Source organism: Hemicordylus capensis, chromosome 5 (genome assembly GCF_027244095.1).
Source record: "Hemicordylus capensis ecotype Gifberg chromosome 5, rHemCap1.1.pri, whole genome shotgun sequence".
NCBI classification, from domain to species: Eukaryota; Metazoa; Chordata; class Lepidosauria; order Squamata; family Cordylidae; genus Hemicordylus; species Hemicordylus capensis.
In genome coordinates, this window is record NC_069661.1 from 220,289,496 (window position 1) to 220,308,594 (window position 19,099).

At 43.7% G+C, this 19,099-nt stretch overlaps 1 protein-coding gene across 3 annotated transcripts in view; it reads left to right on the forward strand.

The window, feature by feature from the left end:
- CACNG2 (calcium voltage-gated channel auxiliary subunit gamma 2) overlaps positions 1 to 18,665 on the forward strand; it is a 175,340-nt gene extending 156,675 nt beyond the window's left edge. For 2 of the 3 annotated variants that reach the window (XM_053257604.1, XM_053257606.1), the window contains one exon: positions 14,377 to 15,759. In XM_053257604.1, coding sequence (XP_053113579.1) covers positions 14,377 to 14,912 — 536 coding nt within the window. In that variant the 3' untranslated portion in view covers positions 14,913 to 15,759. Of the gene's footprint in view, positions 1 to 14,376; positions 15,760 to 18,569 lie in introns of those variants that run through there. The other variant, XM_053257605.1, reaches the window with a different exon arrangement.
- Positions 18,666 to 19,099: the final 434 nt, after the last annotated feature.

Genomic DNA, 19,099 nt, shown 5'->3' on the forward strand with positions numbered 1-19,099 from the left:
ACAAGTGCAGTAGTATACTTCCTGTCTGTACCGTGTATTTGAGGGTTTTGTGTGCCTAGGTCCACTTTTTAAAGTCATTGCATGTACAGTTTAAATGGCTCTCCCGCCCCAAACAGCTTGCATGGCACTAAGGATGCAACATATTTCAAGTGTTAAGGAAGATTCCGCTCTTTGCCTTACATTCAGATGCAAACGCAGAGCTTGCCTGAAGGGAGTTTCTTAGCAGGGTTTCACAAATGTTGAAAATAAATATAAGATCCTGGACTGGCTCCGAAGCTGTATCTTTCAGTCCCCAGCTGTTTGGCAGAATAGGGCAGAGGTGATGTGGAGAGGGAGTGCCACCCAGACAAGTAGCTGCCCCCCTGCCCCCCCCCCAACACACACATTGGATCCCTCTGGTAACTTGAAGGAAAGGCACTGTTCACATATTCAGTCTGTTTGTCTTGACTATCATCAATCAACATATATGTAAAAAGCATCAATATATGAGAAGAGCAGTTACCCCATGAGATCATTTGCATTTATTGAAGGATAGGAGCATCACTGTGAAATGCACCCTTATTTTTCTTTCAGAACTCCAATGAGGGCAAAGTTCAACCCCCTGCTCCAGAAATACACCAGCCCTCTCATCCGCCCCCTCCTAGATTGAGCACTAGAGCTTGGAAGAAGGATGTGGGGCTATAGACAGGTGCCAACAGTAACAGTACATCATTATAAAGGCAGGGGAGAAATCAGGCTGCTGTGTAATTTCTGTGAGAGAGTTCCCTTCCTTCTTTTCAGCCAGATTTGCAGGTCTCAAAGGCAAACTTGCACTGCAAAACAAAACAAAAAAAACCCAAAACTTTTCCTTATTGTCTGCCAGGTTGAGGAATAAAGATGTGAAGACACCTTGTTTGCCATCTCAGGTCGTGTTCTCACTAAGCAGTAAACCTGTGTCTGGACTGCACCAATTAAAGGCTGCAGGTGCCATAGACGGTAATTAAATGCTCCTCTGTACAAAACAATTCTCTCTGCAAAGAGCACTAGATATCAGGGAGGAGAGGGGAGGGGAGTCCTAACCACACCTTCTCTCTAAAAAGCTCTTTTTTTAAAAAGTGCAAGCAATGCTTTTTGCTTGGAGGAGTATTCGGTCATGTGATCCCTTACCTGCAATCTGAAATAGTCTAGCTGGGGCACAGGTTTCCCACATCTGTGAGAGTTCATCCTCAGAAGAGACAAGATGGATTTCACTTGCTGCAAAAAATCTTGCCAAAACCCAAAGTCTAGCTTTACAACTTCTGCTATTGAATTATTCTGTTATCCATAATGACAACCAGCATCAATGAAAGTGGATTACGTGTTTCTCCAGAATGCCTATAATACTGTGCATTCACTCTATACAGCAAGTAAGCAGGAGCAGAGGCAAGTAGTTGCCTTCATGACCTCCTTGTGGGCTTTCCAAAGGCATCTGGCTAGATGGTATCTCACTCTCTAAGACGTTAATGTGAGTGAATATTTGGGCAGCACACCATACCTCTGTTCCTTCCCATCCTCACCACTGGAACATTTCCTATACCAATGTTCTGCATGGCATTTTCTTTAAAAGTTGTATGTGCTGCTTGGGTGCCTATGATCTCTCCAGGATACACACACCTTGGGCTGATTGTATTCAGGGGCCCGTGAGGGCCAGGGGTGACTGTGGCTGCATCTATAACTACTACTACTACTACTACTACTACAATTTATATACCATTTCAACAAAAGTTTGCAAAGAAACATGAGTAGACACCAGCAATAGCTGCTGGAAGGATGCTGTGCTGGGGCTGAATAGGGCCAGTTGCTCTCCCCCTGCTTAATATAAAGAGAATCACCGCTTGAAAGGTGCCTCTTTGCCCAGTTAGCAGGGGATCAAATATCTAGGAGTTTGAACTAAAAACTCACCTGAAGTACAGCAGATAAAAAGGACTTTTGTGTTTGCAAAGAGGGCCAGGTTTCTTGCAGTTAGACAGGGCTGACCAACTCCGTGCTCAGAACTTCTCCAGCATTCCTGACAGATGCTTGTCCAGCCTCTGTTTGCAACCTCCAGAGCAGGGGCGTTACAAGGTTGGAGGGGACCTGCCTTCGCTACCTCCCCCACGAACTTCACACCCAAACCCCTGCCGGTCTTATGCCTACTTGCATGGCTGCACTCCAGTCCAACACAGCCTTGTAATCCAATTTGTACTCTTAACACAGTCAGTTCTAAGCAGGTGTCACATTTGCACACTTAAATACAATAAACATAGAATTACTGGTCAAATATTTTCCCAGTCTCTGCTTGTGTGCTTATTGTGGGGAAACCCAGCTGCTTAAACAAGTGTATGCTGCCACTGATGTATTCTGCCTTATAAAACAGAGTACTTTTTGTACCATTGTTTTCAAACAGAAAGGATCTGTTGGCTCTCAGATGGCACAAATTGGTGAATTGGCAAGGCATAGCCCTGAATGCTAGTAAGAGAAGTGAAGTCTAGGGTTAAGTAAGTTTTGCACTCTGCTAGAGAATCTTGCAGAAGGATCATAGACTAATTTGGGTTGTGTGGAAAAGAGGGACTGCAGACTGGGCCCAAATTGTCAATTGAGTCTACCTTGCAGCTGACAAGGGTAAAAAGTGGCCACGCCCTGTGATCATTTTGATGATCACAAAAAATGATAAAATCAAATAGGCACATTGGTAAAGGAGTGCATTTGATCATTGTAACAGACACTGCAGACAACATACAGTAGATGTTTGGAACACTTACTCAAAAACACATTTCACATCATATTGGGGAATGAATCTGAGAAAATAATGCATCCAATGCTGGAAAATATGATGTCCCCACAATCAGAAGTACATGTTTGAGGGACAATGCCTATGTGCAGCAAATGGGTAAGAGATATATATTTATTGTCATAAAAACTGTTCATCTGGAAAGGCCCATAATGCAGCTTTACTGAATTTTCAAATGTTGGCAGGATTGGGTCTAATCCAGGACACTAGTCACAATGCAGACTTTATGTATACAGGCATGAACTGCGCTTTTGTTTCACTTTCTAGAATTACCAACAGTCCTTCAATATGCAGCTTAGGAAAGATATAGTACATAATGGAGGATGTCCCTTTATTCAATAGATTTCAGCTCCATAACGCCAACATTTCACAGAACCTGGACTTCCTAATATATTCTGATCAACAGCCCTCCACCATATCAAGGGTGTCTCCAGTGCAGGGGCAAGTAATTTGACCCCCACCTCTATTCCTGTTTCAGAAATCCAATATGTGGGACACAGCTCAACCACCCATGAATGCACTTTGTCCCTTCTGTGTCCACACCCCCCCCCCCGCTCAGTTTCTTCCTCTGGTGCTGCCACTGTTCATACCCTGCAATATTTGCCAGATGAAAGTAGGTCGACCTGCTACATTAAGCCAAGAAGAAGAATATCAGCATATTTCAAAACATGCACTGCCCTCCAACAAAGCAGTTACACATATGGATACAGGGGCGTAGCAAGGTTGGAGTGGGCCCAAAGACAACATTTTAAAATCCCCCCCCCCACTCACTGAAGCTCAGTTGTGGACTATGCAAGTCATTTAATGGTACTAGAGAAAGACATGCTGTTCTGGTAGCTCCAGGTCTTAACACTCACATCAATTTCGGAGGATGAATACAACTGAAGGAAGCCCGGGCTTCATGTGACTTGCCTCTGAGGGGCCCCCCAAGGCAGTGGGCTCCCAGACAACTGTCTCCCCTTGCCCTCTTATAGTTACACCCCTGGATACATTTGCTTCCATTTATTTTTAAAATGTATACCCCACTTTCCCCCTCAAAGAGGGAAAATAAACAGAATAAAAGCACATCAACAATAAAGCAAAACTGGTGTAGATAGTACTATTTCCCAGGTTGCAGGGGGAGATGGCGGCAGCAGCAACACAGAAGGGCCAAAGTCGTCAGGAGAAGGTGGTAGAATAAGTGGCTGGCAGTCACCACAGGAAATCTGCTTTGGAGGAGAAACAGAACTTGAGGTCATTCACACAGTCAGGAACTGTGCTCTGCCCGTGTTTGGGAGCTGTGTGTTCTCCCAGTTTTCGGTTGTGTGCAGGCGCGGAGCAAGGCTGGCAGCGACCCATGTTCGGCCGTCACAGCCCCCTGGCCCCGGCCACGACCCCGCGTCTGACGTCAGACGCAGGGGGGTAGCTAGCCACACCCCTGCATCTGACACCAGACGTGCGGGGTGTGGTCTCCTTCCCAAACAGGGCCGCATGGACCCATTTGGAAGGGAGATCAGCCCGCGCTGTGTTGGCAGCAAGGCCAGGAGCGGCTCTTTAAAGGCAGGGAGAGTTGCTCCAGCCCGTGCTGCCAATGCAGTGTGGGCTGATTTTGTTCCCAAATGGGGCTGCACAGCCCCATTTGGGAGTGAAATAATGCCCCCCAAATCTGGCATCTGATGCGGGGGGCATGTCAGGGCCACGAGGCACGGCCGCTGATTGGCAGCGGCCTGGGTTCTTTGAACCCATTTGCCCAATGGTGGCTCCGCCCCTGGTTGTGTGGAAGGAAGTAGGAGGAAAACCTAGAAGTGATTGTGTGTAAGCAAGGTACCCAGCTAACCAGGTTTTCCTACTGCCTTGCTTCAACACAACCGAAAACTGGTAGCGCACATAGCTGCCAAACCCAGTAGAATGCAGTTTTTGATTGTGTGAATTACCTCCTTGAATGGAACAGCCATGTTTACTATGTGAAGTCACATGCCAGGGCTTGTTTTCCAATGATGCATTTCTATTTGAAGCTACAATGTGGTGAATATTGTAGTAGTGCAATAACTATAATGTAAAGAAAATATTATTTACTTTATTTACTATTATTTACTTACTGTATTTACCTAAAACTTTTTTCCAAATGTTTTAATATTAAAAATTGGGAAATCCTCTTAAATTCAGGGTCCTGTTCCTCTTGAGTAAATGCAGCTATGGCCTGTATGTAACCTCTACTTTTTAAGGGAGTCTTATTAAATTCAGAGTTGTCTTTGGTTTGGGTAAATATGGGTATTTTGTTATAAAGTACTTAATATCAACCTAGATGCTTTACAAATTATAAATGCCTTATGTAACCACGTCCACCCCATAGGCTGTGGTACAGTGGTTGCCAACCTGGGTTCCTCTAGATATTGCTGAACTACAACTCCCATCATTCCCAGCTACAATTTATTGTGGCTGGGGGTGATGGGAGCAGTAGGTCATCAACATCTGGAGGAACCCAGATTGGGAACCACTGGTGTAGTACTTGGTTCAGGCTGGTGGGTGTGGTCAAGTTGCTACTCTGCTGTGAGTAGACCCAGAGGAAGATAATGGATGGATCATGCATCTGTCTGATGCATGAGACAGAAATTGAACCAGCCCCAACCTCTTGTTTAGGGCTGTAATTCTTGAGTTTGTCTTGTGGGCCTTCATGGAAAGCTGCAAGTAAAGTGCTTGATAACGGAAGAGCTGGATCAAGCCAGGAGTTCAAGTTGGACAGTTGTTTTACTTTTCTTCTTACCAAAGTGGAATGGATCAGTTGAACACTGGCCTTTTTAAAGACAAAAGTGGACAGTGGGAATATTTGTATAAATATACTTAACATTTGTTTTACCTTTAATGCTGTCATGAATGCTCTCTTGCAAATTCTGTTGCTGTTTGGGTCCTTCAGAACCCACATGTTACAAAACTGGCACCCACTTTAAGCAGGGCCTAAAGTGAATTTGCAGGTGTACAATTAGTTGCAATGGATGTGTGCAAAAAGTTAGATTTTGATTTGTACAAAACTGTTTTGTTTAGTGGTGTAAATGCAAGCCTGGCAATGCAAATGTAGACATAAAGAAGGCTGCAGAATGTATGATGCAATTAATAAGATGCAAAGAATAAAAGGGAGAGGAAATGAAGTGTTACTATGTGAATTCCAGACTCCCAGTGCTGTTTGGAAAATAGAAAAGGATTGTTGGCAGTGAAGGCTGCATGTTACGTGGGAATTCCTGTAGATGAAGAAGTCACAGCTTTTTTCTGGGAAGAGGCAAAGAATAGTGCTCAAGCAGTCAAAGTGGGATTACGGTAGTAGGTGGCAGTTATGTGAAGCAAAGAACACCAATATCAACCTTTTCCCCTGGAGGACCTCTTACTGGGCCTCCACAGCCCCTGCCCCCCCACCACCACTACCACCACCACTACCACTCAAAATCCTCTTTACTCTATCCCAGGGGGTGTGGTCGCCCAGCTGAGCAGGATGATGCTTAATTTGCAGGGGAGGAGGGGCCTCCAAAGGCCTTTAGGTCCAGGCTCCAACATTACCCTGATGCACCTCTGTCGCTGCTGTAAGTCTTTCCCCTGAATTGCAACACCAATTGTTAGCAAAGGTTTTGCTTTGCAAGCTGAAAGTATAATGATGACTCCAGCAGCAGATGCAAAAGTGAAACGAAAGATCTTTTCAGGCATCATACCCAAAGCCTTTGGAAAAGTAGATTATTTTACTTGGACAGTGCAAGCAGGAATATTAGTAAAAGATGAGAATATTCCTGCAAATATGAAAAGGGTACAAATAATAGAGAGCTTGCTCCCTCCAGCTTTGCATATACAGTTGTCCCTCATCAATCACCGTTTTCCCAATCGCGGATTTGAGTATCCACAACTGGGAAATTGTGACTGCCCTCGCCAACCGTGACTCGAATATCCACGGTTTGGTGAGTGTTTTGGGGGGTTGAATTTCTGGGGTCAGGGTCATTTCTAGGGGTGATTTTGGGGGGGTTGTTTGATTTGGGGGGTTGCATGATTGGGGGGGTCAGTGATTTTGGGGGTCAGGGGACATTTCCAGGGGTCAGGAGGTGATTCAATCTATTTTTTTTACCTTATTTCCGGTCTTTCTGTGACCACGGTTCCCCTAACCCCCTCATCTACCACAAATTCGCCAACCATGAGGTTTTCTGGGAATGGAGCCCTCACATTCCAAGGGAACCCTCACGTTCCAAGGGTTGGCAAAGGACAACAGTAGCTTTAGTAGCAGGTAGAAAGGCAACTGCAGATGTGTGCTTGGCAATCCTGGAAACTGCTTATAGCAACATAGTGCAAGTCTGAATTAAAAGCAAAATCCTGTGAGGCCCATCAACATACTAAGGAACCTCCATCAGCGTACCTGAATTGGCTGCATGTCTTGGCTATGGAAATCCTGGGGGAGCGGGATGGGTTAGGTGAAAAGGAGCTTGATCTGTATGTGCAGGGATAATTTTGTAGAGAATACTGGCACGAGGCTTTGTTAACTGCTTTGAAAATAAGAGGCATAGGTTCTGATAGTGATCCAAAAGGTGTCGCTTATGTAGAGCTTCTGTATCATCATCAATCTTTATTACAGTCATAGACCAGCATAAAGTATAAGGGGTGATGACATATGATAAAGATACATAGGGATAAATAAAAGTAAGAGTACATGAAAAGTACATGAGAAACATAAGGGCAAGAGCTTCTGTATGCTGCATGGTCCCTGGAGAAATAATTTTTTTATATGCAGGGGAGAAGGTTTAAACAAGAGCTACAAAAGAGAGGCCTTTAAGCAAAGTCATGGGAATAATTAAAAAGAGAATAGAAGAAACTCCAGGGAATTGTGACAACAGAGACATAGACTGGAAGGCCAAATATTTGGAGGTTGAGAAAGAAATAGCTAAGTTGAAGGTATCTGCTCAAAAAGCAGGGGAGTTGAGAGACACAAAATCATTCTCTCCCCAAAACTATAACTGAGAAGATCAATTAAGCCCAGAGAACGTGAGTCATAGTGTTTCAATTTTGGACAGAAAGGCCATTTTCAGAGAAACTGTATTAATAGGACTGATCCAGTCTTGGTTCATCAGAATCTGACAAACTCAATAGGGACCTAGGCTCAAATTGTCTCAAAAGATGCATAAAAGGGCAAGACAATTAAATTAGTCAATGGGCCTCAGGAAAGGCAGATGATAAAGAGATACTGCAGAGACTGGTAGGACCAGTGGGTAAAATTATGTATATTAGGTTGGGACAGAGTGCACGTGTTTGATAGATACAGGTTCACAAGTGACTTGTATATGTGAAATATTTTATAGAGAACGTCTGCCCCATCGAGAGCTACACTCCATTGGTGACATGCTTGAAATAGAAGGAGCAGGAGGACAGATGGTGCCCTATTTAGGATACATAGTTCTTGAATTGCATGTCCCACATGATGATGAAAATATGGATGAGAAATTCTTGCTCTTGTGTGCCCAGATCAGTGCATAAACCAAGTATCGGCCATCATTGGCACAAATGTGTTAAGATTTTGAGGATCTGAGACAACATTTGTGTGAGCTAGCAGCACTGGATGTAATTGGGGAAACCAGCAGTTCATATGTATCACCAATTGTGCTTGTAAGGAAGAAAACTGGGGTTCTTAGGATGGTGAAAATTGAACAACGTAACAAAGAAAGATGTGTATCCTAATCCCTTACCCAGAATGGAGGAAACCTATGTAGGATCTAAATGGTTCTCTGTATTGGACTTGAAGATTGGTTGTTATCAAGTACCTATGGAGCCTGCAGATTGCCAAAGACTGCATTCACCACTCTATTTGGCAACTGGCAGTTAAAAATTTTGCCACAAGGCCTAACAAATGCCCCAGCCACCTTTCAGAGGATGATAGAGAAGATTATGAATGGGTTAAATTTAACAGAGGTAGTTGCTTTCTTGGATGATCTAATTATCTTTTCAGCCACTAAAGAGGAGCATGAGGAGCGTCTTCTGAGAGTTTTGGAAAAACTACAGAGTTACAGCTGAAAATTGGCACCTTCAAAATGCAGGCTGTTTCGGATGTCTGTTATATATCTTGGCCACGTAATATCAGCACAAGGAAAAGAGCCAGATAAAGGGAATACAGATGCCATTAGCACCTGGCCTGTGCCTTCTACCATCCGAGAACTTTGTAGGTTCCTTGGTTTTGCAGGATATTATCAAGTTTCATGCAACGATATTCTATTATAGCTAGCCATTGAATGCACTGTTAGCAGGCAACCCCAAAGGAGGTAAAGAAGGGGGAAACCAATCCCTTGAAAGCAAGTGGGATGCAAGTTGCCAAGAAGCTTTTGAGACACTGAAACAAAATTTGACCACTGTACCTGTGTTGGGCTTTGCTGATTGGAAACTACCATATATATTGCATACTGACCCTAGTACGAGTTTTGTTTCAAATTCAAGAGAGTACTCCCTGGGTCATTGCCTATGCCAGTAGAGTTTTGAGTCACAGTGAACGTAATTATCCAACACATGTTAGTGTTTTTAACTTTGAAGTGAGCAGTTGGTGACAAATTTCATGACTTCTTATATGGAAGAGAGTTCAAAGCAATGACTGATAACAACCCCTTAATATATGTTCTAACTTCAGCCAAATTAGTTTCAGCAGGGCATAGAAAGGTATCAGCATTGTCTTTATACAACTTTGAGATTGTTTACAGAACTGGACAAACTAATGTGGATGTGGACTTCCTGTCCACAAGGCAGGATGGTACCCTGCAGAAGATGAAGAGGGAATCCAGCATACAGAGAAAGTTGCCAAGATGTTCTCTAGAAATCAGCAAGACCCTTCAGAATGGAACTCATGGGATGCTGAAGCCTACAAAGCCATTATCCGGGTCCATACAGCATCTTCTGATAATTCAACCACTGAAAGTCTAGCAACAGAGACTAGTGGCCTTATTGAGACCTTACATACCTGAGAACAAAGTATTCCTACAGAATTTGAAGATCCTAGCTACGGGGCAGAATTCCTTTATAATCCAGATACTAAACCTCCAGATTGGAAGAAACTGCAGAGGAAAGACAAAATAATCAGAGAGGCTGCCAGCCTAACCCAGATGAGGAACAAAGTGAAGAGTATGAGGTTAGATTGTATTTGAGAAATGGGCTAAACCTTTCTTGTCAAATGGAGTTCTTTATCAGAGAGTGCAACAAAAAGAGGAGGAAGTGGAACAGTTAGTGATGCCATATACTCACCAAAAAAGAAGAAAAAAAGCCCATCATGGAAAGAATCCATGATGAATGGGTCATTTTGGAGTAGAAAGGACATTAGACCTGGCTAGGGACAGGTTCTTCTGGCCTAAAATGACACAAGCTGTAGAGCAGAAATACAGAAGTTGTGAGTGCTGTGTGAAAAGAAAAGCTGAGGTAGAGAGAGCTGTTGAGCTAGTGGATAGAAAAACTTATGCTCCATTGGAACTTATTTGTATAGACTTTTTTTACTCTGGAACCAGATTCCACAGGCAATAAAAATATCCTGGTGATTATTGATCACTTTACTAAATATGCACAAGCCTGTCCTGACCTACAAGAGACCAGACAGTGAGAACTTTTCTTTTCAACTCTTTGGGAACAATTTATGCTTCATAATGGTTTACCTAGGATATTTTATAGTGATCAAGGTCCAAGCTTTGAATAAGAGCAGGTTACTGAACTGAGCAAGATTGCTGGGACCAAATCTCATGCCACACTTTATCGTCCTCAAGGAAATCCAGTTGAAAGATTCAACTGGACTCTATTAGACATGTTAGGCACTCTGGAAGCAAACAAGAAGACTACCAGGGGAAAGTACATAAAACCATTGGTACATGCATATATCTGTACCAGGAATGACACCCCTTATTTTCTGTTGTTTGGAAGACAACGATTGCTGCCCATTGACTTATGCTTTGGAATAAAACATAGGGGAAAAGATGAAGTGACTCATCAGGAATATGTGAAGTACTTAAGGTGTAGGCTGAGATATGTGTACAAGTTAGCCAACAAAGAGAGTGAAAAGCATCAACAAGCTAACAAAAGGAGACAGAACACCAAAGTGATGAGATCAACTATTGAAATAGGAGACTGGGCTTTAGTGTGTAACTTAAGTCCCCAAGGTATGCAGAAGCTAGCAGAGAGATGGGAAGCAGAGGGGCATGTGATTTTACATAGGAAACATAGGAAACTGCCATATACTGAGTCAGACCATTGGTCTATCTAGCTCAGTATTGTCTTCACAGACTGGCAGCGGCTTCTCCAAGGTTGCAGGCAGGAATCTCTCTCAGCCCTATCTTGGAGAAGCCAGGGAGGGAACTTGAAACCTTCTGCTCTTCCCAGAGCGGCTTCATCCCCTGAGGGGAATATCTTGCAATGCTCACACATCAAGTCTCCCATTCATATGCAATCAGGGCAGACCCTGCTTAGCTATGGGGACAAGTCATGCTTGCTATCACAAGACCAGCTCTCCTCTAGTTGATTTTGGGTCAACTAGATGTAAATCTTCCAGTCTACAGAGTACAAGAGAACAGGGAAAGTCTAATTTGAACACTGCACCAGGATATGTTGAGACCTTGTGGATTTATTGCAGCACCTGAAGAAGTGGATGACGTAGGTATTGCAGCTGACGCTATTAGTAATAGGACTAGGCAGAAAAAATCCAACATGGTGATACCCATGGAGGAAGAAGAAGAGTCAGCAGCAGGATCCACTCTGTGCTCAGAGTTCAACCCTTCTGCAGAGGAACCACATTCAAGTTTGATGAATGATAACAATGATAATGCAGAAGGTGGACAGCAGTATCATTTGCCAGAGGTGAATTTCTCCTCATCCTGCAGTGCCCTTAACTCAAGGTATAGTTCTGATGTACCTAGATGGTCCAACCACACTGAAGTCAAACCAGTTAGATTTAATGATTATGTTCTTGATCTGTCAATGAGGTCTGATATTAAGCTCCCACAACTGTCGTTGCTTCACTGCCATTCACGAACAGTAAGTGCACTGCTGGGGACATCAGCAGGGGAGAATGTAACTCCCACAAGGGTGTAGTACTTGGTTCAGGCTGGTGGGTGTGGTCAAGTTGCTGTGAGTAGACACAGAGGGAGATAATGGATGGACGTCTGATGCATAAGACAGAAGTTAAACCATCCCAAACCCTTGCTTAGGGCTGCAATTCTTCCGTTTGTCTTGAGGGCCTTCATAGAAAGTTGCAGGTAAAGTGCTTGAAAACGGAAGAACGGGATCAAGCCAGGAGTTCAAGTTAGACAGTTGTTTTACTTTCCTTCTTTCCAAAGTGGATTTGATCAGTTGAACACTGGACTTTTTAAAGACACAAGGCGGAGGTGGGAAAGATATGTGTGAGAACTGTTAAATACTTCTGTTAATGATTATTTATATAAATATACCTATCACTTGTTTTACCTTTAATGATCTCTTGCAAATTCCATTGCTGTTGGGGCCCTTCAGAACGCAAATGTTATAGGGGTTGTTTTTTTTGTTTGTTTTTTTTTAAGGCACAAAAATAAGAGGGGATGAGGAGGAAGGAATCATTAACAATGTCGAAACAATGTCATTGGGGGGGGGTCCTGTAAGGGTATAAGGTAGCCCACTTTCGATGGGCTAAACAGGGCCTTTTGTGATGTGAAAGAATTAAGAGTTGCTGTCAGTGCTCCTTGATTAACCCCAAGGAACCATGGTCTGCAACGGAGCACCTGTTTAAATAAATATCTTAGTGTGATTGATAGGTAGAAGGCATCGATGGAGAGATAGAGGAATTCTTCACAAAACAAAAACAAAACTGAATGTATATAGATTTATTTGGGTTTAGGGTTATAGCAAGGTTAGAATGGGCCCTGGAACAAAAGGTATTCCAGGCTTTTCTACCCTCCCAACCTCCTTCAGAGAGGCATGAGGGACCAGAGCACATTGTCAGCCAGCCAGCAGGCCCCTCAGGGTCCCCTCTTGTTCAATTGCAGCTACATTCTAAAGGGGTACAGGGTTAAAATGAAGGGAAACATATATACAACAGAGCTGGCTTATCCCAAAAAGGCTATGATCGTACTACTGAAAGGCTTTCTTTAGGAAGTACATTTAAAGGCAGGTAACAGGGGCTCCTCTCAGAGACAGCTGGCTGTTCTCTGAAGACTTTTCTCAGAACTTCCTCAGAAGACCAGTTACCAGACTCCAAGCATTTGTTCCCCGCTTTCTTCAAGGTTCTATTTGTAGGAGGGACTCTTCTCCTGACTGGCAGCTCTTCAAGCCACTCTGCATGCCTGGTAGAACCCTTTCTTTTCTTTTTTTATAAAGAGGCGTTTACAGAGATCATTTTTCATACCTTAAATAAGTAGTTCATTTGTGAATTTGAAAATACGATGTTCCGCCCCAATTAGCATGTCCCTTGCAATTGTGGGTACTGGGTAGAATATGGTTGAGATATATATTTTTTCTTCAGGTAGCAAACACCAACAAGGCTGAACCCTTTAGCACTGCCCTATAATGTCTCAGGTGTTTAGCTCATTTTTAAAAACAGACTTTTGAAGACTATGCACTTCCCCTCTCTAGTGCTGGAGTGCACATCTCTCCTGAGGGTTTTGGTTTGGTTTCCTTTGGTTTGGTTTGCTTTGGTTTTTTTTAACTGAAAACTGGTGTATAATGATTTCCTCCTCTCCTGGCCTGCATCAAGACAAGCCCTTCTTGAATTACATGAAAACAGAATATCATACTAGATTGGCACTAAAGTAAACTAAAGGAAAAAAGATGATTTTGTTTTTAAATTGTCTGGGAAAGTGCTAAGTAGTTTACAAGCTGCTACTGGTGTTCATTAAACATACAGGTCAGCTTCACACATTGCACCAAAATTGAAGTTCAGCGGAGCTGCCAAAGCCCTGGGAATGCATGAGCACCAGACTTTCATCATTGGGATGGACTTGCCGAGATTAAGCGTATCATACAAACCTCCCAATGCCAGCATATCTCAGTCTACTTACAGTCCAGAACCTGACATCTATCCCTTGTTTCAAATCTAAGGAACAGATGTCAAGTTCTGGACTGCAAGTAGAGCAGGATATACTGAGACTGCGGGTTCATATGACCTGCTCAATCTTGGAATGTCTGTCCAAACACCAGAAGCTGGGTACACATTCCCGGGGTTCTGACAGTTCCACTGAATTTCAAGTGATGTGTAAAGCCATCCATGGTCAAAAACAAGTCATATAGCAATTTTTTAACAGTGAAGCCACTCTAAGTTGCCTTTCTAAACTTGCCTTGTGAATTTGCCAGTACACACTGAGAGTACCAAAAAGGGCTCAAAAGGGAAATTGAGCCAAAAGGTGGCTTCATGACCTTGACCTTGACAGGATGAAACATTCGCAGATCAAGTGCCACAAAAATTACTGTATGGCAGCTCTCTGCACAACTGTCATGTTAAAAACAAACCCATATGAATTGGACATTAGACGTCTGTAGGTTATTGACAAAATATCTGGGTAGTACTCAGAACAGTTACCCATCTCTATGAAGCCTTAATACTTGGTGTACATCCAGGGGTCAGTCTTAACGCTTTCTTCTCTCTTGCCCTTGGTCCACAGGTCTGAGTAATATAATTGGCATCATTGTGTACATATCAGCCAATGCTGGAGACCCCTCGAAAAGCGACTCCAAGAAGAACAGTTACTCTTATGGTTGGTCCTTCTACTTCGGGGCCCTGTCCTTCATTATAGCCGAGATGGTGGGAGTGCTGGCCGTACACATGTTTATTGACCGGCACAAACAGCTGCGTGCCAATGCTCATGCCACGGACTACCTCCAGTCCTCTGCCATTACCCGCATACCCAGCTACCGCTACCGCTATCAGAGACGCAGTCGCTCCAGTTCCCGTTCCACCGAGCCTTCACACTCCAGGGATGCCTCTCCCGTCGGGATCAAAGGGTTCAACACCCTCCCATCAACGGAGATCTCGATGTATACCCTGACCAGGGACCCCCTGAAGGCTGCTACTACCCCTACCGCCACCTACAATTCAGACAGGGATAACAGCTTCCTCCAGGTTCACAATTGTATCCAGAAAGAAAACAAGGACTCTATCCACACTAACACAGCCAACCGCCGGACCACCCCCGTATGAAGCCGTCGAGAGGGGCTGAAAATGGGGGACAGGAAAGGTGGGAGTGGGAATTGGGTGCAGGATGGGAGGGAGCAGTAGGGGAGGGCAGGGGGGGAGAGGAGAAAGCAACCATGGGGAAACCTTCCAAAAGCAAAAAAAAACAAACAAACAAACTTAAGTGAAACATCCGAAAAGAAACAACAAAAAGTTTTAAAAAATGGAAAAAGAAAAAAAAAAGAAAACACTTTAAAAAAATCAAGAGAAAGAAATTTAAAAATATAAAAAATAGAAAATAAATTTAAAAGAAAATGCATGATTTCCCATGTACCATTATTTTAATATTTAATAAAAACAGATTTAAAAAAGGAACCGAGAAATTTAAAAAAAAAAATTATAAAACCAAGCGGGAAGAGGAGGCAGCTCTTTGGATTCTTTTTGGGTTTGGTTTTGGTTTTGTTTTTTGGGTTTTTTTGTTTTTGTTTTTAGTTTGTATTCTGTTCACTTTTAACCCACTGTGGACTCACATGTTCCTAAGGATCTCCAGGGGCAATGGTAGTAAAATGCAGTGATTTCAGTGTCCTTAGGGATGCCTTTGTTTTCACGTGCATTGTGGCCTGCCTAAACTCACCACACCCCCTGGAGGGACTGGTGATTCAACATGTTGTTGCTGATCCGCAGGGCTTAATAGTGACCTTCCTGTCCTTGGGGATTCCGGGGATTATGCTAATTTGCTGATCTCCAGGTCTCAGGAAGTTAAGGCTGATCAGTTCAGCCTCACTAGCCTGTGACTATCCTGAGGTTAACAGTGACATTGCAAAAAAAAAAAAAAAGCTTCATAAAAAAGTGGCAATTTTTTAATAAAAGAAAACCAACTATAAATAAATGTAAATATAATAAGTGGATTTACTTGCAAGAAAGCCAGATAGTATTTTTCTTTTCATTTTTTTTTCCAGCTTGAAAAACTGTGAAAACTAAAATCTTAGGGGTTGAGAGGCTTCTACAGAGAAAATGGAAACCAAATCCATTCAACAAAACAAGCCTTTTAAAAGGCACCCTGAGAACTTGGCCAGCTGGTTGGGGTGGCTAGCATTCCCCACAGGACACAAGAACCTTGGGCCAAGTAAAATCTCTTCCCAGGGAGAGAAAGATGCTGCTATCGCTGGAGTCAGAAGACTGAACAAGGATGAGCTGTTACGAAAAAAGACCTCGCTCACATTCACTCACAGGCTGGCCAATATGCTGTCTCCCTGCACTCATTCCCCAGGCTTAAGAAAAAAGCTTGCAGACAAAGTGACTGCTACCTGCCCACTGATGTCAAGTTTCTTTACATTGTTAGCTTACCTGATTCATGGATAGGTGTTGCCTGTTCCATCTGCATTCCTCCCCCTCATACAAACACACCCACAAAGCCAACACATCTACCAAGAAACAGTCCTAATACCCGCTATATACTACTGAAAGCTTATTCCCTGACTTCCTTCTGTTGTCAGTGCCAGCCACACAAGGACCGTAGACTTACCCTGCCTTACACAGACTCCCTCAGTAGCCTTGCCATGTTCAGTATGGGATAGTTTGTACTGTCCAGAACGACATAGAAGAGAGACATTCAGTGGGTGCAGCTTTTCCCAGCACTGAAGCAAAATGATGGGAGAAACTGCACCAGCTGAAATTCTCCCTCTCCTACTGTACTGAAATTCAGAGGAGCCAAGTTGTCCCACAAGGTATCTTGTAGCTCTACAAGTTTCAGCAGAATTTATGGAAGGGATAAGGAGTTAAGCAGGATCCCTAGGGCTCAGCCTTTTTAGGCAACCAGTTTCTTCATCTTTCTCCTTCTACTATCCTCTTGCTCTCATTGAGAAGGCAGAGAGAAAGGAAGGACTTACCATGTACTATCTCTGCCGGGAGGAGTTGGAAGTGGGAGTCCTTGGGGAAGCGACTCTTATCGAGGGTCAGTGTGGCTGTCGAGGGAACAGGGACCCGTGAGAATTATTTTCCTGGGACCCCAAATTTCCCTCAAGGGCCTCTTGGTGTTCTACCTACTGACCCCACCTGCTGTTCCTTATGACCATAAAGAGTAGGCATGCAACTCTACCACAGGCCGTGGGGTAGGCCTTGCCAGCCCCCTGGACTGAAAGGGGCTCCTGTGCCTTTAATAGCTAAGTAGCAGGCAGGTGCTGTGTTTCCTGGCACTGCAGCCCACAACAGGCTGAAGTGAGGCTTAGATGTCTGCCTTGTGTATGCTTTTTAGCATATGTCAGGAGAGGGGGCATAATTGAGGGTGTAGGAGCTCCCTGCTTTGCTAATAGGTCTGCTCTCCCCGATCCAAGCAGTGCCCTTGCGCACACCCCTGCAGTAACCCTCCATGTTCAGTTTGGGAGTGAGGGCATAAACACTGTAAGCTGTAAGGCAGTGGGGCGTTCAGGCCTCCTGGTCACATCTCTGATTCTCCTTTCCCCCTGCTTAGATGCTAAGCTTACATTGCTAATTCCACTGCAGTTACTCTGGGTTTACATCAGTGAAAAGCGGGGGTACATACATAGCACCCATCCTTCCTACCCTTCATACAACCAACTATCCCTCACATACCCACAGCACACATCAAAAGCACCATCATGCGCATAAGGGAGCCGTGGCTTTTTGCAGAAGGGCCTCCGTGTGCCTGCAAACACCTGTAATTCAATTCCCTCTTGAAAGCTGCTATTGGGAGATGGAAAAAGCAAGCTCTGACAAGGTCGTGGGGCAGCCAGTGAGGCAGACTGATACGATGGCCATGCCAGTGCGTGGTACTAACTTAGTTTTAAGGTGCGGTTCCAGCTTGGGTCAAAAGAAATCTGACTTCTCCATAGTCCTAGAGATGTCAGAGCTGTTGGTGTTGCCTTGAAGAGGATGCATACAAGGCTAAGGGTTTCATGGGTGGGTCAGTGGACTCCTCTCAGCACCTTTAGGCTCTTGCTTGACTTTTTCTGTCAAACTAGTGCTGTTTCGATTCAAAGAGTCTTCACTTTCCACAGCTTGGCTCCTGCTGGATTTTAAACGGGGCTCAGAAAAAGCCACCCACCCAGAAATTGCTGCTTTCTCCTTCTTTTCTCCTCTTACAGAGGAGAATAGAGTCTCTCCTAGGGCTGAGTGGGGGAGCAGTACATAGGAAAGTGAGCCATGACAGAGTGAATTCTCCCCACGCCTCAGCAGATAGATCAATCATGATTGAACAGCAAAGATACAACTTGGGTGACACTGGGAATTGATATGGGACATCCCCATTCTCTAGTGAATGTCTGGAACTCCTGCTCAATCCCACACCTCAGCCTGCAAACCTGTAACAATGGAAAGGGGCAGAAGACATTGTAATAAATATCCAAACCCCGAGAACCGAGTTAAAAATGGTTTCCTGTACTCCAGCATAGACAGAGGATGGTGTTTTGGTTGAAATCCCAAAGCTGCTTTCAAGAACTTGACGCCTATAGAGTTCTTGAGCATTTTTGATTGCATAAAGACGAATGAGTACTTGTGTGTGTATGTGTGAGTGACTGTTTAAGAGAGAGAGGGGGAGTAAGTGGGGGGGAAGAAGAGGGAGGGCTCGGACTGGTGGGGAAATTTTTCCAAGGATACTGCTTATGTTCAGCTCAAACCAGTTCAAGAAACAAACCTCCATTTTCTTTATTTTGTGTTTTTTTTCAGACTGTTAAAAAGAAAAATTTTAAAAAGAAGAAAATTACAAAAAAAAAAATCCTGGTACATGAAATAAAGATTTTTTTTTAATATAACCTGGTCCTTGCTTATGTGGGTTTGTTTGGAGGCTTGTAGCAAAGCTGTTTGTTTTTAATTCATGGAAAGGTCCCTGGAGAAAGAGAGTCAAAATGGAAATGAACGGCGGTCATTATGTCATGTTCCAAGACCTGGACAGCAAGACCTGGGCTTTGCTCTTACACAAGGGACCCTGGCAAAAATATGTGGAATCAGGAACGGGGACAGCGTGGAAGGATGGGAATTGCAATTTTGTGTCTGAAGTAAATATAATTCATTGCAAATGTTTGGTCTTCTCTGACAGACAGGTTTATTGTGGGTACTATTTTTAGATTTCCACTAAAACATCCAATTCACACAATGTACTGTTTGCTTGCTTAGATGAATTCTATGGTTAAAGCACTGATTATGAATAGGCCCTGAAGCTGGGGGTGGAAATAGATCCTCTGCAGTAGACCATATTC